We start from the raw sequence: 27,163 nt of genomic DNA on the forward strand, positions 1-27,163 counted from the left end.
GCGTGCCTAGAGGGAGGTCAGCTATGAAGGGACACACCTCCTTACCTAACAGAGCGTACCTAGAGGGATGTCGGCTATGAAGGGACACACCTCCTTACCTAACAGAGCGTACCTAGAGGGATGATCAGACACACCATCAACACCCATTGTAATAGCAGCGGGAGAAAATAAGGTTGATGAGATCATATGACAGCAAGACAGGGTTGGCACTACAGCCTGTGTAGTTTCAGACACTTGTACACAGCCATGTAGCCTACAAAATTACCCATCTATATATATATTTATATATATACACACACTAACGAATTTATTGCATATAATTTATATTTAATAGTTTAAAACATGCCACATGAATTAGTTAACTGACAAATGCATGGTTTCAAAAATGTTCTTGCAGTCTTAAAAATCCCTAGCTCATGCACACCAGGTAAAAGATGAACTGAGAGAGGAGCGGGCCTGGCAGGCTACCACAGATACAGGTGGTCAGATGGAGGCACACAGTTACCTCCCCTCCACATGCTGCACATAAATATATATACACTAGGAATAAAATAGTAAAACTATCATACACTCGTAGTTAACAAAACATAACAATCAATAATACCATAGGTTTGTAGTGATGACAGGGGTCGAGACATCTCACAGTACAGACGACACTCTTGCACAAAAATACCATTAGTATAACAGTAACTCTTGTTATTACATAAGCTAGTGCCCGAAATAACTAATAGTATCTCGGTTATTCGTTACTTAGTTTTCCAAACTATGATCAATTTCTCAAGGCATTATTTTTTTCTAAATTAAAAATTATTAAGCAAATTGATATCCTGGATACTCTGGATGTTGGATGTAGAAACAATGTATTGGATAGTAAAAATGATAGATTTTTCTAGTACTACCCTGGTGATGTTGGGTATTAACAGAAACGATGGATTCTTCTAACACTATTCCTGATAATAGATAAAGAGAAATGATGGAATCCTCCAACAATACCCCAACAGTATCGGATCGTAGCAATACACGAATCAAACTTCTTACAGGATTACGATAAATATACTATGTACTTTATGCATATATTCCATGCTTTAGATATATGTTAAAAAATAAATAATTCATAAATATTAAGAAACAGCTCAATGTTACAGGATGAAACCGTGTAACTCGTATGAAGCGTCTATCAAATCATCATGAAGCCAGAACTGATTTTATACTGATATGAATGACTGTAAAATATCACCAAATCTTGTAGCCTCACATCGTTCACGTCTCACATTCTGCCGTCGTATTACTGCATTAAACACCACACAGACAACATGAATGTTAACTCAGATTGTGCATCTTTAAATACTAATGATCATCACAATACATAATTTTTCATTATACAACAGCATTTAAATTGTCTGCCTGAAACATACTTTATATAAAATATCAGCACACTCAGATGTCTGCATTTCCATGACAAAAGTTACACACACCAAGATTGGGTGCTTCAAGTATCTGTAACATGCTGGAATATTGTCATTTATATTCAGTGCTTATCATAATTCAGTGCTTTCCAACTCGTGTGAAAAGCCCTGGATATGATAACTGCTATAATATATGTTTACAGTATGAGAATCAAACAGCTTTCTAGTAGGTGGCAACATATCTTGGTGCTTCAGGCTATATATGCAAGCTTTAAATGGCATTCATACCCATATGACTACAACAAACACTGTTCAATCCTGATTACATTGTAGTCTGGCAATTATACAACGTTTGGCCTGAATTGATATTTGCTGAACACAATCTTACTCCGACAATTAGTGATAATGGGTTGAAAAAAAGACCTACATACAATACAGCTTTACCTGTTGTGTTCAGTACCAGATACACAGACTGTTCCTGGTGCAGGGAGTTAGTGATAATGGGTTGAAAAAAAGACCTACTGGTGCAGGGAGTACAAGATACACAGACTGTTCCCTGGTGCAGGGTGTACAAGATACACAGACTGTTACCTTGGTACAGGGAGTACAAGATAGACTGTCCCACCGACTGCTTCCTTGGTACAGGGAGTACAAGATACACAGATTGTTCCCTGGTGCAGGGAGTACCAGATCCACCGACTGTTCCCTGGTACAGGAAGTACCAGATCCACCGACTGTTCCCTGGTGCAGGGAGTACAAGATACACAGACTGTTCCATGGTACAGGGAGTACCAGATACACAGACTGATCCTTGGTACAGGGAGTACAAGATAGACTGTCCCACCGACTGTTCCTTGGTGCAGGGAGTACAAGATACACAGACTGTTCCATGGTACAGGGAGTACCAGATACACAGACTGTTCCATGGTACAGGGAGTACAAGATACACAGACTGTTACCTTGGTACAGGGAGTACAAGATAGCCTGTCCCACCGACTGTTCCCTGGTGCAGGGAGTACAAGATACACAGACTGTTCCCTGGTGCAGGGCGTACAAGATACACAGACTGTTACCTTGGTACAGGGAGTACAAGATAGCCTGTCCCACCGACTGTTCCCTGGTGCAGGGAGTACAAGATACACAGACTGTTACCTTGGTACAGGGAGTACCAGACAGACTGTCCCACCGACTGTTCCCTGGTGCAGGGAGTACCAGAAACACAGACTCTTCCATGGTACAGGGAGTACAAGATACACAGACTGTTTCCTTGGTACAGGGTGTACCAGATACACAGACTGTTCCATGGTACAGGAAGTACAAGATACGGACTGTTCCATGGTACAGGGAGTACCAGATAGTCTTTTCCCAGGTGCAGGGAGTACAAGATACACAGACTGTTACCTTGGGACAGGGGGTACCAGATACACAGACTGTTCCATGGTACAGGGAGTAAAAGATACAGACTGTTCCATGGTACCGGGAGTACCAGATAGTCTTTTCCCAGGTGCAGGGAGTACAAGATACGCTGTCTCACAGACTGTTCCCTGGTACAGGAAGTACCAGAAACACAGACTGTTCCCTGGTGCAGGGAATACAAGATACACAGACTGTTACCTTGGTACAGGGAGTACAAGATAGCCTGTCCCACCGACTGTTCCTTGGTGCAGGGAGTACAAGATACACAGACTGTTCCCTGGTGCAGGGCGTACAAGATACACAGACTGTTACCTTGGTACAGGGAGGACAAGATAGACTGTCCCACCGACTGTTCCTTGGTGCAGGGAGGACAAGATACACAGACTGTTCCATGGTACAGGGAGTAAAAGATACAGACTGTTCCATGGTACCGGGAGTACCAGATAGTCTTTTCCCAGGTGCAGGGAGTACAAGATAGACTGTCTCACAGACTGTTCCCTGGTACAGGAAGTACCAGATACACAGACTGTTCCATGGTACAGGGAGTAAAAGATACAGACTGTTCCATGGTACCGGGAGTACCAGATAGTCTTTTCCCAGGTGCAGGGAGTACAAGATACGCTGTCTCACAGACTGTTCCCTGGTACAGGAAGTACCAGAAACACAGACTGTTCCCTGGTGCAGGGAGTACAAGATACACAGACTGTTACCTTGGGACAGGGAGTACAAGATAGACTGTCCCACCGACTGTTCCTTGGTGCAGGGAGAACAAGATACACAGACTGTTCCATGGTACAGGGAGTAAAAGATACAGACTGTTCCATGGTACCGGGAGTACCAGATAGTCTTTTCCCAGGTGCAGGGAGTACAAGATACACTGTCTCACAGACTGTTCCCTGGTACAGGAAGTACCAGATACACAGACTGTTCCCAGGTGCAGGGAGTACCAGATACACAGACTGTTTCCTGGTGCAGGGAGTACCAGATACACAGACTTTTCCCTGGTGCAGGGAGTACAAGATAGACTGTCCCACCGACTGTTCCCTGGTGCAGGGAGTACAAGATAGACTGCCCCGCCGACTGTTCCGTGGTACAGGGAGTACCAGATACACAGACTGTTCCAAGGTGTAGGGAGTACCAGATACACAGACTTTTCCCAGGTGCAGGGAGTACCAGATACAGACTTTTCCCAGGTGCAGGGAGTACAAGATAGACTGTCCCACTGACTGTTCCCTGGTGCAGAGAGTACCAGATACACAGACTTTTCCCAGGTGCAGGGAGTTAAAGATAGACTGTCCCACTGACTGTTCCCTGGTGCAGGGAGTACAAGATAGACTGCCCCGCTGACTGTTCCCTGTTGCAGGGAGTACAAGATAAACAGACTGTTCCCTGGTGCAGGGAGTACCAGATACAAAGACTGTTCCCTGGTGCAGGGAGTACAAGATAGACTGCCCCGCTGACTGTTCCCTGTTGCAGGGAGTACAAGATAAACAGACTGTTTCCTGTTGCAGGGAGTACCAGATAGACTGTTCCTCGTTACCGGGTGTGGGTATGACCCAGTACACAGATTTTACCATGTTATCTGGTTGCCAGGCAAGGGCTGTACCAAACACACAATGTCCCCATAACCTGTCGAAGGGAATACTGGATATACATATTCCCCTGGTACACATAACAATTTGTTGCTATACTAGACATATAAAAACATACACACGCTCTCTCTTAAACTCACAAGTCAAACAGTCACTACAATCAATCTATCACATGAACCAGCTTTTCATCACTCGTCTATTTCACACAAGTTACAAAACCAAGATAAACCATATATTTTTTTTTTTGTTTGTTTAAAACTACATTTTCATTAAATTAAGCTCGAAGAGGTCTATCGGATCAACATCATTGATATGAGTGTGTTGGTTTACCATCACTACATTTGGGTAGCCTACCCAAGCTTTTTCTCTCGGTCACCTAGTCTTGCAAGCTGTCACAACTGTCTGTAGATGACCACTCAAGATGACCATCCAGACTTATACCACTTTAATGGCTGCCAAGGTTTACATGCCACCGTTGCCTAGGCCACACTTGAGATGTGTGCCACATCAGCCACTCCTGCGGCTCGTCAGACAGTACACAGCTCAACAACTAACATCCCCGATATAATTATACATTGTCAGCTATCCCTACTGAAGCAGAGTGGCCGGGGGAAGGAGAACAGGGGCGTTACAACTGTTAGTGGCAGGGGAGATAAACAAAGTATCAGACATATCTTCCTGGAAAACAAAAACCACCAGATTCACGAAGCAACAGACCTGGTGTGATGATCAGGTCTCCTACACATGAGCGCAAGAAAAAGTGTTAAAATGCCAACATCCAGATGCATTCCCCTGGGCCCGGGCCGGGCAGGGCCCTTACAGGGACATCAGACAGACTGGGCCCTCCCAAAGGCAGTATGTTCACCCTACAGTTTGTGGTCCGACGACAAACTCCATCTGTTGCAGCATGCAGCTAATGTTAAAATGGTGTTACAGTATGAGTGATTATAGCACAGAAAATTTCCTTCCCATTGCTGGCCAAAAACTGCTTCTAATATGGCAATGTTTTATGTCTTATTCTTTAACTGTTTGCTTTCAAATTCTATCTTCTCTAATTTTTTCCACAATTCTTCCCGATCCTTCTCCTTCTTTTTCTCTCTGCAAAAAAAGAAAACATTTTTTTTTTACTTAAAGCAAACAAAACTACATCGACAACAAATGTTAACATGAAAGCAACACTCTATATATTTATCACAAACATAAGTAACATTGAACCGCCTTGAGCCCATTAGACACAAATGTTTCGTACCAAGAACCAAGAAAAACACAAGTCGCAAGGCAAATCATGCTTAACTTTTTCAGATAACTGTTTTTAGATAATGCAGGGCTAGAAATTAATTTTTGATACCACTAATCGATTGGGTAAGTAGTTTCCAATATTTTACTAGTCCACAGCAACTTCCACTAACCAAACAGTATCCAACAAGATAAGTAATATCAAATTTTAACTGGTCAATTTGGGCTAGTGGCTGTAGCTGTTAGAAAAATAATAGTCTTCCAAACAGATACCAGTGTGTCTGACAGTTTTTTTCCTTCATCAAATTTATTGACAAAATAGAGTATAAATGAGCAGTTAAGGATCCCTTTCCTACTGCACAGTGGTTTTTCCTATACACAGTTACCTCCCCTTAACTTCCGTTTGGATACAGTTCTGTTGACCAGGTAATTCAGTAGGTTAGAGTGATGGTATAACAATCTGGAGTCTGGGGTTCAAATCCTAGTCTAGCCCTGTTATTGATTATATTTTGTTTATTTCATCTTTGTTATTCCTCACAAAAGTCCCACAAGGTATAGTTTTCTTTTCAGAAATGATTTATCAAAGCTATAGTCATGCCAAAACACCAAGTTACAGTTTTTGACAGTAGTACGAGGATCCTTAATTTCTTATCTAGTAGGATGCACGCAACTTATCTTCCGTCTTACTGCTTTATATATGTTTCTCATCCGAGCAAGGGGAGGTAATCCAGTGGTGGGGTTTAGCTACTCCAACAATGTTAGAGGTTTTACACGGCGAAAAACAGGCGCCGCGTAACCTCTAACTGCCCATAGCTGATTTTCCCGATGCTGACGATCACATTTTCAAAGTTCGGATTAAGAAAGAGTATATCGTGTTTACATACATTTAAATGGTCAAAAGGGTCCAATAAATATTCCTTTCCATAAATCCATGATTATTTGAGAAAAAATTTGTGTCAAAGACATAAATAATGAGTTTTTCCTCATGCGAAGCGAAGCAGACAGCATTTGCCATGATTTTTCCGGTTAATACAAAAATGGATTACATGTAATGTTTCACAAGCGGAATACAAACAAACTCTGTATCATTTCGTTCCTTTTGAAATCCCCCTGCTATTTTGTATTAAACCAGGAAGCCATGTTTTAAATGTAGGTNATGTTTATGATCTGAGTGAGGGGAGGTAATCCAGTGGTGGGGTTTAGCATGATTAGTCACTTACTTCTGTCTCTCTGCTTTTTATATGTTTATGATCTGAGCGAGGGGAGGTAATCCAGTGGTGGGGTTTAGCATGATTAGTCACTTACTTCTGTCTCTGCTTTATATAGGTTTATTATCTGAGCATGGGGAGGTAATCCAGTGGTGGGGTTTAAAATGATTAGTCACTTACCTCTGTCTTACTGCTTTATATAGGTTTATTATCTGAGCGAGGGGAGGTAATCCGGTGGTGGGGTTTAAAATGATTAGTCACTTACTTCTGTTTCTCTGCTTTATATAGGTTTATTATCTGAGCGAGGGGAGGTAATCCAGTGGTGGGGTTTAAAATGATTAGTCACTTACTTCTGTCTTACTGCTTTATATAGGTTTATTATCTGAGCGATGGGAGGTAATCCAGTGGTGGGGTTTAGCATGACTAGTCACTTACTTCTGTCTCTCTGCTTTATATAGGTTTATGATCTGAGCGAGGGGAGGTAATCCAGTGGTTGGGTTTAGCATGATTAGTCACTTACCTCTGTCTTACTGCTTTATATAGGTTTATGATCTGAGCGAGGGGAGGTAATCCAGTGGTGGGGGTTAGCATGATTAGTCACTTACTGCTGTCTCTCTGCTTTATATAGGTTTATGATCTGAGAGAGGGGAGGTAATCCAGTGGTGGGGTTTAGCATGATTAGTCACTTACTTCTATCACTCTGCTTTATATATGTTTATTATCTGAGTGAGGGGAGGTAATCCAGTGGTGGGGTTTAGCATGATTCAAGTCACTTACTTCTGTCTCTCAGCTTTATAATTTGCCGTTAATTCATCAAATAATTTAGTATTCATTTCCATGAAGGTTTTGAGTACATTGTAGACGAGGGCTACGATGGTCTGGTTCCAGTGCTCCTTGGATATCCTGTAGAGTGCTGGGAACATGATGGGGAGGATTGCTTTGGAGCTCTCCTCTATCAGACTCATGATGTATTCATTATTCCAGTAGTACAAGGCCCTCTCTGCCACCTAACAACAAAACATGATGCAAATAAAGCGCTTTCTCGTCGTGGAGATTATATGTGGTCATTTTATAAGCTGTACAAACCATAAGGTTCACACTGAAACATGATACCCAGTAATTGATAAAGCTCTCCTAAATATTGCTTACTGAGAAACTTACGCCAAATCAAACTTCCGTCTTTTGTCGATACCAAACCTAGCTTTCACTCTTCACATTTAATTACTATATTGAGTTGTTGTCACTGTTAGTTACTTCAACCATAAACTTGCCCTGATTATAAAGTTAAACTGTCATGAAAATTTCCTGTTATACACATTTCTAAAAAAATTCTTCAGGTTGGTAAGGATGGATTATGAGAAGTTCATGTAGCACAACCAGTAAGTGTTTATATGTGACATTTTGATGACTAGTACGGTATGTACCCTGTCACCTTTATCAGAAAAATGACTAGTGAATTGTATGTACAAAAACGGTGTAAAATGTGTACGAGTCGTTCACAAATCGATGTTGATTCGGCTATGCTGTAAGCATATGTACACCCAATTCGATGACTGTCTGATGTAGGTGACAGAGTACATACCGTACTAGTCATCGAAACGTCACATATAAACACTTATTTGGTTGTGCTACATGAACTTTTCATAATTCCTGTTATACAGTAAGCTCATGATATAGACATCGTTCCATCATCCACGAACAAAACATGATGCTTATCTTCTTCACCTGGTACATATCTTATTATTGAAAGTTCTTGTACACAAATAATTTAAAAAAAAAAATAGATCTTAAAAACATTTCAATTTTCAAAGATTTCATATTAAACCATCTTTTCATCTAATTTCCACAAAACACCTGTTCTGGATAATTTTCAACATTTTCAAGAAGTCAGGCCAGACATTCTAGTGCACTTATTATCCAGGTCATTGATAAACCTGGGTCAGAAAGGGAGACAATACCTACCTGGAAGTGAGGGCTTGAGACACATTTTGAGATTTGTCGAAACAAAGGATCCAAAATACGTGTAAACTGAGCAGGTTCTATCACATCAAGGATCTCTTCTATCTCCCCTAGGAACATCACCTGTCAAACACGTTGGAAACAATTTTAAACTCTGACAGCGAGTTATATGATATGAGTGTTTGGAAACAGCCTTGTATGGTTCAGCTGTGATATCTTGTGAAGGGTTTGCCATTTGTACATCGGATGTGTTCAGTCAGAAATATCTTTGTTTAACCTGTTACTCGATATGTTTAAACAGTCAATACCTGATGTTACATGCTAAAAGAATCCTAAATATTTTCCCTCCTGAGTGTAGCAATGCAGTGTTCCTGACTACACACATAGTACATCTAGCTTATCAACTGGTGTTTAGACCTCTGCTGGTATGTACTTCACAAAATTTATATTTATTATCATATAATTGCAGAAAATGTACATACACTGTTAATAATGTATACAGATTTTGTATCACATTCTTACCGGTTGTCTTAAAATCACAATGGTAACCCGAGTATAAATCTGTTTGCCGTTTTATATAAACTTTTGCTACATATGGTAACTTGTTTATAAGAATGTGCCGACTGTTAAATATTGGGACGCTATATATCGGTGCAAGACGCTATCTCAGTGAGTTGCACGATTTGAACATCATATGATAAACGAGCAAGGTCCTCTGGTGTAACGTAATAGCTAACAGTATGGTTATACAGTTAAGATTTGATCGTAGCGAAAACAGAAAGTGCTTTGAAAGGAAATACTCTAAAATTTCAATAATAAACCACAGCCTATTTTCATCTTCAGTATGGAATACCAGGTTTGTTTTCAAAGCCAGCCTTTAATCAAGGCATATAGTGGTATATTTTCATGGAAAAATATAATATTATAAAGTTAAGAAATTGAAATTGTTGTATTTTTCCTTTTATCACATTGTTTCATGATAGATCATGAAATGTGATAATTACCTGTAAAACCGGCTTAATTTCAAAACAGGCTTATCATCGATATATGTTTGACTGTACAGAATCTTGCTTATTTTCAATGACAGCCTATTTTCTAATCAGGCTTATTATTGAAATTTTAGGGTTTGTATTAAATATATATTTTGAGAGAATTTCAGGCATTGGCAGATTTTTATATTTCAATTTATAAACTTGGTGTTAATGTCATGTGACAGCTGACTTGAGATATTTACCTCCTTTTGGCTGCAGGTCTTTGGCCAGTACTTCAACAATCCTTTTATCACCTAAAACATAACCGAGATGAATAAGTTACTTTAACATAGGACAACTAAGTCACCTGAACATATCTGAGGATTAAGTCACTTAAACATTAGAGACCATTAATGCACTAAAACATAAGAGACTATTAAGTCACTCAAACATAAGAAATTTTTAAATTACAGTAGATTTCGCTTAATATCACTTCCAATTTGTCAGAGAAAAACATGATATTAACAGAAACATGACATAAACAGAATACATATTTTCTGACGTTTTTCAGACCTCAAAACCAGAAGTGAACTTAGACAAATGCCAAAGTGATGTGGCTCCGCGAAGAAGATTGTAAAATAAAGATATTTTGTAACTAACCTTGTTTCTTACTCTACTTGAAATATAGTATAAGTAAATAAGTATAGAAATAAGTATAGAAATAAATATATTCTTTGTATTTCATTTCAGTATGCAGGTATTCTGCATCAAAATCAATTGTAAACATGAGATCACAATTTTACACCAGCAGCATACGGTAGAATTACGACAACACCATGTCGGCATCGTACATGGGTTATTTGAGATTCAAAACAAAGACTTTTTTTTGTATTGTACGTGAACCTTGGTCAAACTTAAATAATTTAAGAAACTTATTGTTTGAAAGACACTCTGTATTTTAATCTAAGTCAACATTTGTCATTGTACTAATTACAACTGACAATAAGTCACTTAAACATTACAGATGAATAAGTCATTGTAGAATTACACACAATTAAGTCACTTTAACATTACATAAGAATAAATCACTTAAACATTACAAACAATTAAGTCACTTTAACATTACAGACAAATAAGTCACTTTAACATTACAGACAAATAAGTCACTTAAACATTACAGACAAATAAGTCACTTAAACATTACAGACAAATAAGTCACTTAAACATTACAGACAAATAAGTCACTTAAACATTACAGACAAATAAGTCACTTAAACATTACAGACAAATAAGTCACTTAAACATTACAGACAAATAAGTCACTTAAACATTACAGACAAATAAGTCACTTAAACATTACAGACAAATAAGTCACTTAAACATTACAGACAAATAAGTCACTTAAACATTACAGACAAATAAGTCACTTAAACATTACAAACAAATAAGTCACTTTAACATTACAGACAAATAAGTCATTGTAGCATTACACACAATTAAGTCACTTAAACATTACAAAAAAATAAGTCACTTTATCATTTCAGACAAATAAGTCACTTTAACATTACATATGAATTAGTCACTTAAACATTACAAACAAATAAGTCACTTAAACATTACAGACAAATAAGTCACTTTAACATTACAGACAAATAAGTCATTGTAGCATTACACACAATTAAGTCACTTAAACATTACAAACAAATAAGTCACTTTAACATTACAGGTGAATAAGTCACTTAATCATTTCAGACAAATAAGTCACTTTAACATTACAGATGAATAAGTCACTTTAACATTACAGAAAAATTAGTCACTTAAACATTACAGATGAATAAGTCACTTAAACAGATATGATTAGGCTTCACACAAGCAGTTAGATTCATGTAGCCATAATCTTTCATCTAGTTGTGTTTGTATTGTTTATTGCCCACTGTTCTATGTAAACTAACTAGTTAACTATACTTTATCCATGTTAACTGAACAATGCACCAGGACACAACAGTTCCTCCTTCAACCTTAAGCTGTTATAGAGTTTGAATTTATAAAAAAGCTGGCCTCACAATTCAATATCTGCTGGACAAAATCATAAAAATATAACAGGAAAATTAGTAGTGCTCCAGCTGTTATAGTTACCTCCTCAGTCAATGCAGCATCCTTTTCCAAAAATTGAACGACACAGTAAGCAAGCTGGAAATTAAAAAAATAAAATTGTCAACTCACATTAAGAAAATATTATCTATGTTAAATAAGGGAATCTCAAAATTAACAATCCTGATTTTAAATGATGAACAATACACTCATACAAAACATTAAACAATGGACTACCTATCATAAACATTTGAAAATTCTGTCTTGTTTTAAACTAGAGGCCCAAGGGCCTTAGCGGTCACCTGAGTTATATCATAGGTACTGGTAGCTTTATTTTATTGTTTAGATGTGATGTGGAAATCAGCATGTAAACTAAGTGAAATACAATATTTGTCATGTCATCAATGGATAAGAATTTGAAAATATTGGTAAATGTCCCCTTTGGGGCCCCGCCCTAGCCCCTGGGGATGGGGCAGGAATCCTAATTTTACAAAGTAAAACTCTCATTTACCCAAGATGATTCTGACTAAGTTTGAGCAATTTTCTGCTGAAAATGGATAAAATATATACCGTAAAGTGTTATTTCCCTATATAAACTATATCAAACGTTACCCACTCCCTAAGGGAGTATGGATAGCTCAGGGTCCTGATATTTTCAATTTAAATAAAGACCCTGATGATCTTTCTTTCCACATAGAGAAAATGAGTGAAGTACCTCTGAGTCTGAAGAAGAAGATTTTGAAATATTGATTAATTTTCCCTTTGGGGCCCCGCCCTGGCCCCAGATGTCGGGGTAGGAATCTCAATCTTACAATTTGAAACCATCTTCCTCCAAGGATAATTCTCACCAAGTAAAAATAATTTCCTACCGAAAGTTGTCAAAATATACCCAAAAGTGTTATTTCCCTATATAAACTAAGTAAACTTTACCCCCTCCCCAAGGGAGAACGGTTAGCTCGGGGGGCCTGAAATTTACAATTTAAGTAAAGCCTCTGATGATCTTTCTTTCCACATAGAGAAAATGAGTGAAGTACCTCTGAGTCTGAAGAAGAAGATTTTTGAAATATTGGTCAATTTTCCCTTTGGGGCCCCGCCCTGGCCCCAGGGGTCGGGGTAGGAATCTAAATTTTACAATTTGAAACCATCTACCTCCAAGGATAATTCTCACCAAGTAAAAATAATTTCCTACCGAAAGTTGTCAAAATATACCCAAAAGTGTTATTTCCCTATATAAACTATATCAAACGTTACCCCCTCCCTAAGGGAGAACGGTTAGCTCGGGGGTCCTGAAATTTACAATTTAAGTAAAGCCTCTGATGATCTTTCTTTCCACATAGAGAAAATGAATGTAGTACCTCTGAGTCCGAAGAAGAAGATTTTTGAAATATTGGTTAATTTTCCCTTTGGGGCCCCTCCCTGGCCCCAGGGGTCGGGATAGGAATCTCAATTTTACAATTTGAAACCATCTACCTCCAAGGATAATTCTCACCAAGTAAAAATAATTTCTTACAGAAAGTTGTCAAGATATACCCAAAAGTGTTATTTCCCTATATAAACTATATTAAACGTTACCCCCTCCCTAAGGGAGTATGGATAGCTCAGGTTCCTGATATTTTCAATTTAAATAAAGCCCCTGATGATCTTTCTTTCCACGTAAAGAAAATCACTGTAGTACCTCGGAGTCTGGAGGAGAAGATTTTTGAAATATTGATTAATTTTTCCTTTGGGACCCCCCCCTGGCCCCAGGGGTTGGGGTAGGAATCCCAATTTTACAATTTTGAAGCCTCATCTACCAAGGATGATTCTGACCAAGTTTGAAAAAAATCCATCCACTGGTTCTTGAGAAGAAGTTGAAAATGTAAAAGTTTACGCACGACGCACGACGCACGACGGACGACGGACGACGGACGACGCCGGACGAAAAGCGATTAGAATAGGCCACTTGAGCAAAGCTCAGGTGACCTAACAATGGACAGTTCTGTCTTATCTTATACAAAGGACAATTCTGTTTTAAGACAGTTTACCTGTGCATGGTAGAGATTGAGTGTCTTGGCCTTGTGAAGAGGTATTAACACTTTGATCAGAAACTGTCTGTGCTCCGTCTTTAGAGGTAAGGCAAATCCATTGATAATGCTACAAGAACAAAATACAACAAGTCTGTAGAAGCAGTGAAATATCAATATCAACATCACGGCAACTAAATCTTCAGTTGCTGAAACTAGGGGTCTGGTGGAATTTGGTATACACTTTGTATTTTCAGGTTTCATTTACACTGTCCCCATATCTATTTGGAGCACAGAATCACAAAAGGACCTAACTATTACTTTTGTTAAGTTTAAGAACCTTCGTATCTAATCTACTATAACTGATCGAAATAGTCATGAATGTTTTTATGCAAAGTTGAACGGAGTGTCCATTGTAGAAAATCCTTTACAAAAGTAACAATGTGAAATTACATAATAATAATAATTCGAGGTTATTACATACCGCTTTATCACAACCTAGTTCGTAGGTCGTCGCAAAGCGGTTCACAAATTATTTTCCGTGGTTATAGGGCCTTTGCAACCAACCAATACCTTTCTCAACTCCCTGGGGAGCATACATTGTTTGTTTGTTTGTTTTTGTTTAACGTCCTATTAACAGCTAAGGTCATTTAAGGACGGCCTCCCCTGTGTGCAAGATGCATGGGTGTAGTGTATGTGTGTGTATTTTGGGAGGCTGCGATATGTTCGTGTTTGTCTTCTTGTAAAAGCGCGGAACTGATGCCGACTTTATAGTGCTACCTCACTGAAACATACTGCCGAAGACACCCAGCAGGACGCCCCACCCGGTCACATTATACTGACAANCCGGAGCTGCCTTTTCGACGCTAACAGCTAGCATTCAACAATTTTAGAACTGCCTAGACCACATACTCATTTACAGCTGAGTAGACTGGAACAAGCAGAGTAAAGTATCTTGCTCAAAGATACAACACAGTGCCGTGCCGTGCCGTGCCGTGACTCGAACACACAACCCTTCGGTCACAAGCCTGGCATCCTACTACAAGACTTCCATGCCTCCACAACATTTAAAACACAGCTGTGATGTCATCCATTGTTATTTGCGTACTATATCCAACAGAATTCAAAGACATCCCCTGTAGCCGTCCAATAAGTTGCCTGTAGCTGTCCAATAATTACACAAAACCACTTATTGGACAGCTACAGGTAACATATTGGACAGGTAAAGGTATGCTTTTGAATGAGCACAGTTATGCTATACAACAGAAAACATAGTAATAGAATAAATGTGAAAATAAATATTTTTCAAATGTAACACAGAATTTAAATATCAACATTCTTAAAGTATATCTGGTATTTATATTCCCAGTCAGATTTCCCATGCACTATATTTTTTCCTTGAAAGAAGGTTTGAATCACAGAACACTCTTTTTACATGAAACATCCATATAGATGCATACATATCCAAACACTTTACTGAGAGACACATTTCCAGCATTAATTGTAATATCCTTTGAATTCGTAATTTTGGCAATAACACTTTGGAGTTAAAGGCAGTTGAAATCTTGCGTTTTCCCCACAATTGAAGTGCACAAAATTTCTTTAGTATCATCCCTTGAGATATTCATGTATAATCCCAGATATAGCTGTGATATATCTTTGATGAAAATATTTTGGAGGTGGTGTTGAAATCTTGAATTTGCTCACTTTAATTGTGTGGTTTAATTCTTTCATTCCATTCTCTCACAGATATAATCCTAGAAATATACTGTAATCAGTTTCTTCAATAAATCAATCACATTATTTGAATTTAATCCATTTCAATACTTAATGCTGATGCTCAAAATGTACTGCACATGGACTGTGTTGGGAACGCACCTTCACTGTTGGACGACATTATTCAAACTAGACTAAATTCTACTCGGGCATATTTCACACACCTGTAATGCTTGCACTTGTACAAAGGCATGCAAAGTATGCTAAAGGACATCACTGCCCTTTATTGTAGCAATAGCCCTCGTGGTTGATTGCACATACTGAACAGATATTGAAACTGTCCAATATTAACACAAAGAGTGTTTTAAGTAGGATGTAAGCCTCAAACTGTCTATTATGTAAAATATTGGACAGTCTTCAGCACTACGCGCCTCAGACTGTCCAATATTTTACATAAGACAGTTTTCGGCTTATATCCTTTACGCACATGACATTTTACAGGAAACAAATCATTCCAGCTCTTTGTATCAGTCACTTGTCTACAAACCTGCCCAGAATTTCCAACAGCTCCCCAACTCCGTTAAATGACTCGGTCTCATATATGAACCTACAAACACAAAAAGTCAATTGTTTTTGAAATGATGTCTTAACATTATATTTTTCTGTGTATATGCAATATTTCATAAAAGAGAACAAGCGTTTTCTCTGATTTCATCCACGCAATTGGCCCCTGTTAGAGTTACAATGAGACACAAACTGAACATTTTTTGGGTCAATAAGCACACTAACTAAAGCTTAGAATGCTGAAAAAATTGGAAGTCAAAAGTGACTGAGAATCACAAATTGTTTTATCATTTATATCAGAAATATCAATTGTTGCTTATCAAAATTTATACATGATTACCATTCAACACATCAACTACCCACATTTTTGATAGATTTATGTTCACATTCAACTTGAGGCATAAATCATAATTGTGTGTGTCCAGGTTTCCAGCACTGTATTGTGCTTCTATTACATTGAGGTATTGTAATTTGAATTAGTTCAAGTAACAAAACCTTAAAAAGTTTGAGATCATAAAATTGAAGCACAAAACTTACACACCTGATCATGAGAAAGATATTTTATCATCTATATACTACTTTATACCACCTACCGGTAGCATGATAAATTCATTATCATTGGTTGTCAGTATGAGAAGTTGAAAACAACTTGAGAACAGATTTTCCAATTCCCCAGCACTTGGGAATGTATTTTCTCAAAAAATAATGTCTGCTCACGGCAGATGACGTCCGAAACCGGAAATTGTGTCCACACAAAGTGATCCACGTAAGAAAATAGTCCGTCATAATCATATCAATACAAAGTTACGGAAAAATATTGTGAGAATAACAACACCATTTCAGGTGTAAATGTACATATGGAAAAGCCAATGACGATAAGATTTAAAAAAAAAAACTTTTTCTACTTAGTTTTAAGGTTCATTGTATTCCTCCGCGAAAAACTTCTATTTGTTTACGTTTTTTTGGCAAAGGCATTCATTGACCATTGAGCTTTGAAGCCATTTGAAAAACATGGTGTTTAGTTGAGTTTTTTAAATGGAGAAATATATAAGGTAGTAGTATATAGATGATAAATGGTTTATCATACATTATTTTCAGGGTTTGTCGTTCAAACAATTTTCTCATCACTCGCATGTAGATAAAATCTCTATCTAGTCCACCTGTGGTGGCCTCTCGATTTTATCCACGTGCTCGCGATGAGAAAATTGTTCTCATGACAAACCCTGAAAATACAGCATGATAATCTGTAAATCTAAACTGGTCCCTTACCTGAGAAAGATATTATTTATCTGTTTTCTAATGAAAGCTCGGAGACCCAAAAATTTTCCATAAATCCTATGTAACACAGTCTTTAGAAAATCTCTCTCCCGCGGGTCCTCACTATCGAACAACTCCAGGAGCTGAAACAAAAAGACAGAAACATGGTAAAACAAAATCTGTAGTACATCCATACCCAAAATGCCCTGTTTCTGGATTTAATAGGTATGATACAGACATTCTTTGCGCGGGAAAATCTATTATGAAATCTTAAATTAAATTTGGATTGTTGAGGCTCTCACACAAAATCTACACCTTGAAGGTATAATTTCCATAAACCAATACCTACGTAATTATTAACTCTTTTTCCCTTAATCTTCATATATGTAAGATTAATAGCATCTTTCACCCCCTCTGGGGTGAGATAGGAAATCTTTCCCCAAGGGTTGGGATTTCCCATTACATCTTAAGGAGGTGGAAAATTCATTTTATCTTGTACCGGGAATGGTATGATACAACTCTCCACGGTAAGAGAAACAGGAGTCCTATGTGAGACACTCATGTAAGATTATAAGAATTTATATCATATGTAGGTATTTGGGATTTTGATGTTCTAAGTAAGGTTGTAGAATTTTAGTCACAATCTTATCAATGCTTTTCTGAGGTTCTGATACCAACTTCTACACCCTAGTGCAGTCTTCATTTCCAATATATACAAGTACCTACATAATGATAGACACTTTTTCTCCAACAATTTACTGAATTGGGTAAATAATGACAAAAAAGAATGCCAAGTCAATATTATATATAGCAACGTTTCTAACACAATGGTCAAGCTTGTGCAATAATTCTCATGACGTGGGGTTATAATTACCAACAACCCAATCTTTATAGTGAAACAATATGTAAATGAATTCACATATCTCACATGAATGTTCTGTGTGGGAAACGCATGTATCTTACATACAAAGAGGTGGGTGAAAAATGTTTCTGAAATGGATCTTTTTATTTTCATTAGGGCTGCAACGGTTACAAAAGATGCCACTCAGATGATAATGTGTGCTTATCCAACCGAAACTGGGTAGCTGTGTTTTCTTGTGACAATGAAATACGGCCACCAATGTCTCTTTTTTTTTGATAAAAATATGATAACTTAATTCATTAATTCATTAATGCATAAACATAGATAACTCAATACTTATGTCTCGTGAATACAGTTGTAAAAGGTTGCATATTCTCAAAATCAATATGAATTGGTAACATATTGCTAGCCCCGGACAGGGAAATTTTGGCAGTCTCACTTCACTCTTATGTGTCAACACTATGCGCGCGTATTTCTATGCATCACTTTCGGTCGGGCGAGTTACATTATTCAACAGAATGTCAGTCGATATTATGTTTACATGCACTCAATAGAAAGCAAGAATACTGATCACGAGTGTTTTCGAGGTCTGTCAATCAGCCATCAGGAGCGACATTTCTACCCGGGAAGTTGATAAATACTGACCTACATTTTGGGAAGGTTTTCGGGTACATGGATTTGCTAACCGGATAGTACTTGTAACCAAACCGTTACTGAGTACTCAGTTACCCGTTCCAGCCCCTAATTTTCATCAGAGATAAACCCAACATATTATCCTAATGATACTTGGCCATTATCGACAAGACTCGGTCTAAATCAATTCATACAATAAGTTAAGTTACATATAATTCCAGAAAACAATGAAGATCAGATAGACATATACCTGCAGCACAAATCTTTGGTCTATATATTTCTTGGCTAAACTTGGCTGAAAGTCGGGAGATTCTAGAAACCTCAGAAAGAATTCATACACAATCTGAAATAGAAAAGGAAAGGTGAAGTTAAACAAGAGTCAAAATAGATTTCCAACTTACTGACAGCTTAATTAAGAACAGGACGTACCGCTCTTGTGTTTAAAATCCACTTTACTATGTTTGTCTAAGCTGTATGAGACATGCGAGTGAAAACATTAACATACAGAAAACATACAAAACAAATATGGATATGTTCTGAGGCAAAACATGTTTGTATCCAAAAGTATTACGTTAGTTTGGGGTGGTAATGAGCAATAGTAAGGAGCTCATTGGTCAAATGTTAATTAATTATGTAACTTACAAGTATTACGTTTGTGGGGGGTGGTAATGAGTAATAAGTAAGGACCTCATTGGTCAAGTGTTAATTAATTATGTAACTTACAAGTATAACGTTAGTGGGGTGGTGGTAATGAGCAATAGTAAGGACCTCATTGGTCAAATGTTAATTAATTATGTAACTTACAAGTATTACGTTTGTGGGGGGTGGTAATGAGTAATAAGTAAGGACCTCATTGGTCAAGTGTTAATTAATTATGTAACTTACAAGTATTATGTTAGTGGGCAGTGGTAATGAGCAATAATAAGGACCTCATTGGTCAAATGTTAATTAATTATGTAACTTACAAGTATTATGTTAGTGGGGTGGTGGTAATGAGCAATAGTAAGGACCTCATTGGTCAAATGTTAATTATGTAACTTACAAGTATAACGTTTGTGGGGGGTGGTAATGAGCAATAAGTAAGGACCTCATTGGTCAAGTGTTAATTAATTATGTAACTTACAAGTATTACGTTAGTGGGCGGTGGTAATGAGCAATAGTAAGGACCTCATTGGTTAAATGTTAATTGATTATGAAACTTACAAGTATTACATTAGTGGGCGGTGGTAATGAGCTCATTGGTTAAATGTTAATTAATTATGTAACTTACAAGTATTACGTTAGTGGGCGGTGGTAATGAGCAATAATAAGGACCTCATTGGTCAAATGTTAATTAATTACGTAACTTACAAGTATTACGTTAGTGGGCAGTGGTAATGAGCAATAGTAAGGACCTCATTGGTCAAGTGTTAATTAATTACATAACTTACAAGTATTACGTTAGTGGGCGGTGGTAATGAGCAATAGTGAGGACCTCATTGGTCAAATGTTAATTAATTACGTAACTTACAAGTATTACGTTAGTAGGGGGTGGTAATGAGCAATAGTAAGGACCTCAATGGTCAAATGTGAATTAATTATGTAACTTACAAGTATTACGTTAGTGGGCAGTGGTAATGAGCAATAGTAAGGACCTCATTGGTCAAATGTTAATAAGTTACGTAATTTACAAGTATTATGTTAGTGGGGGGTGGAAATGAGCAATAGTAAGGACCTCATTGGTCAAGTGTTAATTAATTACGTAACTTACAAGTATTACGTTAGTAGGGGGTGGTAATGAGCAATAGTAAGGACCTCAATGGTCAAATGTGAATTAATTATGTAACTTACAAGTATTACGTTAGTGGGAGGTGGTAATGAGCGGTGGTAAGGAGCTCATTGGTCAAATGTTAATTAATTACATAACTTACAAGTATTACGTTAGTGGAGGGTGGTAATGAGCAATAATAAGGACCTCAATTGTCAAATGGTAATTAATTACGTAACTTACAAGTATTACGTTAGTGGGGGGGGGTAATGATCAATTGTAAGGACCTCATTGGTCAAATGTTAATAAGTTACGTAATTTACAAGTATTATGTTAGTGGGGGGGGGAAATGAGCAATAGTAAGGACCTAATTGGTCAAGTGTTAATTAATTACGTAACTTACAAGTATTACGTTAGTGGGGGGTGGTAATGATCAATTGTAAGGACCTCATTGGTCAAATGTTAATTAATTACATAACTTACAAGTATTACGTTAGTGGAGGGTGGTAATGAGCAATAGTTAGGACCTCATTGGTCAAATGTTAATTAATTACATAACTTACAAGTATTACGTTAGTGGAGGGTGGTAATGAGCAATAGTTAGGACCTCATTGGTCAAATGTTAATTAATTACGTAACTTACAAGTATTACGTTAGTGGGGGGGTGGTAATGAGCAATAGTAAGGACCTCATTGGTCAAATGTTAATTAATTCTATAACTTACAAGTATTATGTTAGTGGAGGGTGGTAATAAGCAATAGTAAGGACCTCATTGGTCAAATGTGAATTAATTACATAACTTACAAGTATTACGTTAGTGGGGGGTGGTAATGAGCAATAGTAAGGACCTCATTGGTCAAATGTTAATTAATTACGTAACTTACAAGTATTACGTTAGTGGGGGGGTGGTAATGAGCAATAGTAAGGACCTCATTGGTCAAATGTGAATTAATTACGTAACTTTCAAGTATTTTAAGAATAGAGTTTCAAAGAGATTGTCCAAAGACAGAAAAGTATGTATTATTTTTAAATTTTCATATATAAACTCATCCACTTCAAACAAATGGATGCTGGTGTGTCTGGTATCAACCATCAGACCTGTCATTGATATTTACCTGTAGTTGATATGTTCCTGTCATTGATATTTACCTGTAGTTGATTATTACCCCGTCATTGATATTTACCTGAAGTTGATATTTACCTGTCATTGATATTTACCCTGTCGTTGATATTTACCTGTCATTGATATTTACCTGAAGTTGATATGTTCCTGTCATTGATATTTACCTGTAGTTGATTATTACCCCGTCATTGATATTTACCTGAAGTTGATATTTACCTGTCATTGATATTTATCCTGTCGTTGATATTTACCTGTCATTGATATTAACTTGTAGTTGCTATTTACCCTGTCATTGATATTTACCTGTAGTTGATATTTACCCTGTCATTGATATTGACCTGTAGTTGATATTTTCCTGTATTCCTGTCATTGATATTTACCCTGTCATTGATATTTACCTGTCGTTGATATTTACCTGTCATTGATATTAACTTGTAGTTGCTATTTACCCTGTCATTGATATTTACCTGTCATTGATATTTACCTGTAGTTGCTATTTACCTGTCATTGCTATTTACCTGTCATTGATATTTACCCTGTCATTGATATTTACCTGTAGTTACTATTTACCCTGTCATTTATATTTTTATGAAGTTGATATTTACCTGTAGTTGATATTTACCATGTCATTGATATTTACCTGTAGTTGCTATTTACCTGTCATTTATATTTAACCTGTCATTGATATTTACCTGTAGTTACTATTTACCCTGTCATTGATATTTATATGAAGTTGATATTTACCTGTAGTTGATATTTACCTGTCATTGATATTTACCCTGTCATTGATATTTACCTGTAGTTGATATTATTTACCCGTAGTTGAATTTTACCTGTAGTTGATATTTACCTGTCATTGATATTTACCTGTAGTTGATATTTACCCTGTCATTGATATTTACCTGTAAGTGCGGCCAAGAAGCCTCCAGTGTCGGGTCATCTTCCTCTGGGTCGAAGTCAGGATTGTCATTTGGAGGTAATGTCCGAAATATATTACAGGCAATCTGAAAACATAGATATATCTTCTATACAGTAAATATATTAACCTTAACATACCCATCAATTAACGATTAATACAGTACCCTGCAGGATTTGCAAGAAAAGGCTTGCTGTATCCAAATGCATCATCATATGACAGACTTTTGGGGGTCCTTCTGCAGTATCAGTGTTTCCTGTGTCTTTGAGACACCAAAGATTGATCTGCTGCCCCACCACCACCACCACCACCACTATTGCCCCCATCCCCTAATTCAAACAAGAGGCCCAGGGGCCTTAATAGCTCACCTGGTATTTTATTTTTCAATTTAAAACCTGCTGAGTACCATTCAGGTTTATCAAAGGAGTACAAGTAACAAAGTTGCATCTTCCATTTATAAATATTCAATTCCCTTTGCCCAAAGATTCTCTAAAACAAGTTTGGTTAGGTTAAAATCCCTTCAACGGTACAGAAGGAGAAGGATCTTTAATGTTTTCCTCTATTTCCCCTAATGGGCCCCACTAATCTGCCCCAAAGAAGGGGAATCCACACACCTCAGTTTAAACAAAATTGATTCTTTTCTCCCTAAGCATGCTTCAGACTGCATTTGGTTTAAATCCCTTCACTTGTATAGTAGGAGAAAAAAAATCCTCTATTTCCCCTATTGGGCCCCGCTCCTATGCCGCCAGAAGGCCCACACCCTCCGTTTATACAAACTTGAGTCTCCTTTGTCCAAAGATGCTCTAGGACAAATTTGGTCAAAATCCTTCAATTGGTTGAGGAGAAGATTTTTAAAGATTTACCTATTTTCCCCTATTTGGCCCCGTCCCTCTGCCCCCAGGGGGACCATACCCTCCGTTTATACAAAACTGAGAACCCTTTGGCCAATGATGCTCCTGACCAAGCTTCAGACTGCATTTGGTTTAAATCCCTTCACTTGTATAGTAGGAGAGAAAAAATCCTCTACTTCCCCTATTTGGCCCCGCCCCTCTGCCCCCAAAGAGGCCACACCCTCCGTTTATACAAACTTGAGTCTCCTTTGTCCAAAGATGCTCTAGGACAAATTTGGTCAAAATTCTTCTATTGGTTGAGAAGAAGAAGATTTTTAAAGATTTACCTATTTTCCCCCTATTTGGCCCCGCCCCTCTGCCCCCAGGGGCGTTATACCCTCCGTTTATACAAAACTGAGAACCCTTTGGCCAATGATGCTCCTGACCAAATTTGGTCAAAATCCTCTGAGCCATTCAGGACAAGTAGCATTTGAAAGGAAAAAGTTGACGGACGCCGGACGCCGGACGCTGGACGCCGGACGACAGATGCTGCACCATGGGATAAGCTCACATGGCCCTTCGGGCCAGGTGAGCTAAAAATTAGTACATCCATCTATCTACTCTTGTATTTTGTTGGAGTTCCCTAAGAAGTGTGTATGTCTGATGAACCTGTTGTCAAAATAGTGTAATGCATGAGGTATCAGGCTTCCATGTAGTTAGTCACAATACTCATCATATCACCTTAATTAGCTGTCATATAGACACCATTGTCGTGTGACCTTAGCTGAAGTGTGACCTAGACATTAGCGATGTGTGGACACCATTGTCATATGACCTTAGCGATGAGTGAACACCATTGTCATATGACCTTAGCTGAAGTGTGACCTAGACATTAGCGATGTGTGGGCACTGGTTGTCATATGACCTTAGCAATGTGTGGACACCATTATCATATGACCTTAGCAATGTGTGGACACCATTGTCAGTTGATCTTCGCTGACGTGTGGACACTGGTTGTCAGGTGATCTTAGCTGACGTGTGGACACTGGTTGTCAGGTGATCTTAGCCAACGTGTGGACACTGGTTGTCAGGTGATCTTAGCTGACGTGTGGACAATGGTTTTCAGGTGATCTTAGCTGACATGTGGACACTGGTTGTCAGGTGATCTTAGCTAAAGTGTGGACACTGGTTGTCAGGTGATCTTAGCTGTTGCAAAGAAACTCACCTCAAGTAAACTACTGTAAAACAGTTACCTGTCATTCAAAGAAGATCATCTGCTGGATAACTGAACTACTCGATAGGGAAGTGGACATAAAACCCATCAATCAATCAATGTCAAAGAAGTGATGGACAACAGCCGCCCAATCCCCGTCCAATGACAACTACACTCATATTCTTCATTTCTGATGGAGACATTTTTTTATGCAATCATATGCCACACCCATTATTAATTATAAACCTTGATTAAAATGACCTTAAGACACGTAGCCCGTCCTGAACACTCCGTTACATGGGCCTTCCCTGTACATGACACTTTACATGGGCTTGGCCTGTTCCGAGTGTATGAAAGTATTGCTTGAAAGGGGCCTATAGCATGCCTTGAATGCACCTAAAGTTTGCCTTATAGGTTGGGGAGATGGCCCTGAACGCAGGGGAGTATTGCTTTAGAGGGGCCTCGCCTGCCTAATGTATATGAGTATTGCTTAAGAGTGGCCTCGCCTGCCTAATGTATATGAGTATTGCTTAAGAGTGGCTTCGCCTGCCTAATGTATATAAGTATTGCTTTAGAGGGGCCTTGCCTGCCTGATGTATATAAGTTTGCTTTAGAGGGGCCTCGTCTGCCTGATGTATATGAGTATTGCTTAAGAGGGGCCTCGCCTGCCTAATGTATATGAGTATTGCTTTAGAGGGGCCTCGCCTGCCTGATGTATACGAGCTTTAGAGGGGCCTCGCTTGCCTAATGTATGTAAGTATTGCTTTAGAGGGGCCTCGTCTGCCTGATGTATATAAGTATTGCTTTAGAGGGGCCTCGCCTGCCTGATGTATACGAGCTTTAGAGGGGCCTCTCTTGCCTAATGTATGTAAGTATTGCTTTAGAGGGGCCTCGTCTGCCAGATGTATATAAGTATTGCTTTAGAGGGGCCTTGCCTGCCTAATGTATATGAGTATTGCTTTAGAGGGGCCTCGACTGCCTAATGTATATAAGTATTGCTTTAGAGGGGCCTTGACTGCCTAATGTATATGAGTATTGCTTTAGAGGCCTGGCCTGCCTAATGTATATGAGTATTGCTTTAGAGGGGCATTGCATGCCTAATGTATATGAGTATTGCTTGAGAGGGGCCTTGCCTGCCTAATGTATACAAGTATTGCTTTAGAGGGGCCTCGACTGCCTAATGTTTATGAGTATTGCTTTGGAGGCCTGGCCTGCCTGATATATATAGGTATTGCTTTAGAGGGGCCTGGCCTGCCTAATGTACATGAGTATTGCTTTAGGGGGGCCTGGCCTGGCCTGCCTAATGTATATGAGGATTGCTTTAGAGGCCTGGCCTGCCTAATATATATGAGTTTTGCTTTAGAGGGGCCTCGCCTGCCTGATGTATACGAGCTTTAGAGGGGCCTCGCTTGCCTAATGTATTTAAGTATTGCTTTAGAGGGGCCTCGTCTGCCTAATGTATATAAGTATTGCTTTAGAGGGGCCTTGACTGCCTAATGTATATGAGTATTGTTTTAGAGGCCTGGCCTGCCTAATATATATGAGTTTTGCTTTAGAGGGGCCTGGCCTGCCTGATGTATATGAGTATTGCTTTAGAGGGGCATTGCATGCCTAATGTATATGAGTATTGCTTTAGAGGGGCCTGGCCTGGCCTGCCTAATGTATATGAATATTGCTTTAGAGGCCTGGCCTGCCTGATATATATAGGTGTTGCTTTAGAGGGGCCTCGCCTGCCTGATGTATACGAGCTTTAGAGGGGCCTCGCTTGCCTTATGTATGTAAGTATTGCTTTAGAGGGGCCTCGTCTGCCTAATGTTTATGAGTATTGCTTTGGAGGCCTGGCCTGCCTGATATATATAGGTGTTGCTTTAGAGGGGCCTCGCCTGCCTGATGTATACGAGCTTTAGAGGGGCCTCGCTTGCCTAATGTATTTAAGTATTGCTTTAGAGGGGCCTCGACTGCCTAATGTTTATGAGTATTGCTTTGGAGGCCTGGCCTGCCTGATATATATAGGTATTGCTTTAGAGGCCTAGCCTGCCTAATGTTTATGAGTATTGCTTTAGAGGGGCCTTGCCTGCCTGATATATATAGGTATTGCTTTAGAGGGGCCTGGCCTGCTTAATGTATATGAGTATTGCTTTAGAGGGGCCTGGCCTGGCCTGCCTAATGTATATGAATATTGCTTTAGAGGCCTCGCCTGCCTAATGTTTATGAGTATTGCTTTAGAGGCGCCTGGCCTGCCTAATGGATATGAGTATTGCTTTTACCACCTAATGTATATGAGGATTGCTTTAGAGGGGCCTGGACTGCCTAATGTTTATAAGTATTGCTTTAGAGGCGCCTGGCCTGCCTAATATATATGAGTTTTGCTTTAGAGGGGCCTTGCCTGCCTGATATATACAGGTATTGCTTTAGAGGCG

General features: G+C 38.5%; 2 protein-coding genes across 2 annotated transcripts in view; one reads left to right on the forward strand and one right to left on the reverse strand.

Moving 5' to 3' along the window:
* The first annotated feature begins 1,828 nt into the window (after positions 1–1,828).
* On the forward strand, positions 1,829–4,633 carry LOC110447436. The gene is made up of 5 exons (XM_021493132.1): positions 1,829–1,893; positions 2,227–2,775; positions 3,281–3,364; positions 3,507–3,575; positions 3,822–4,633. Exons 2-5 carry the CDS (start codon positions 2,296–2,298, stop codon positions 3,951–3,953), a joined length of 765 nt encoding a protein of 254 aa, XP_021348807.1. The 5' UTR covers positions 1,829–1,893; positions 2,227–2,295; the 3' UTR covers positions 3,954–4,633.
* The window catches only part of LOC110447435 (serine/threonine-protein phosphatase 2A 56 kDa regulatory subunit alpha isoform-like), a 35,420-nt gene continuing 12,272 nt past the window's right edge, over positions 4,016–27,163 (reverse strand). Inside the window, exons 3-12 of the mRNA XM_021493131.1 lie at positions 22,687–22,788; positions 19,165–19,257; positions 17,432–17,562; positions 16,146–16,205; positions 13,904–14,012; positions 11,925–11,978; positions 10,052–10,102; positions 8,821–8,940; positions 7,636–7,865; positions 4,016–5,512 (exon numbers count right to left, since the gene is read on the reverse strand). Coding sequence (XP_021348806.1) covers positions 5,422–5,512; positions 7,636–7,865; positions 8,821–8,940; positions 10,052–10,102; positions 11,925–11,978; positions 13,904–14,012; positions 16,146–16,205; positions 17,432–17,562; positions 19,165–19,257; positions 22,687–22,788 — 1,041 coding nt within the window. The 3' untranslated portion in view covers positions 4,016–5,421. The remainder of the gene's footprint in view (positions 5,513–7,635; positions 7,866–8,820; positions 8,941–10,051; positions 10,103–11,924; positions 11,979–13,903; positions 14,013–16,145; positions 16,206–17,431; positions 17,563–19,164; positions 19,258–22,686; positions 22,789–27,163) is intronic.

The sequence above is a fragment of the Mizuhopecten yessoensis genome, unplaced genomic scaffold, assembly GCF_002113885.1.
Source record: "Mizuhopecten yessoensis strain PY_sf001 unplaced genomic scaffold, ASM211388v2 scaffold3375, whole genome shotgun sequence".
Lineage (NCBI taxonomy): Eukaryota > Metazoa > Mollusca > Bivalvia > Pectinida > Pectinidae > Mizuhopecten > Mizuhopecten yessoensis.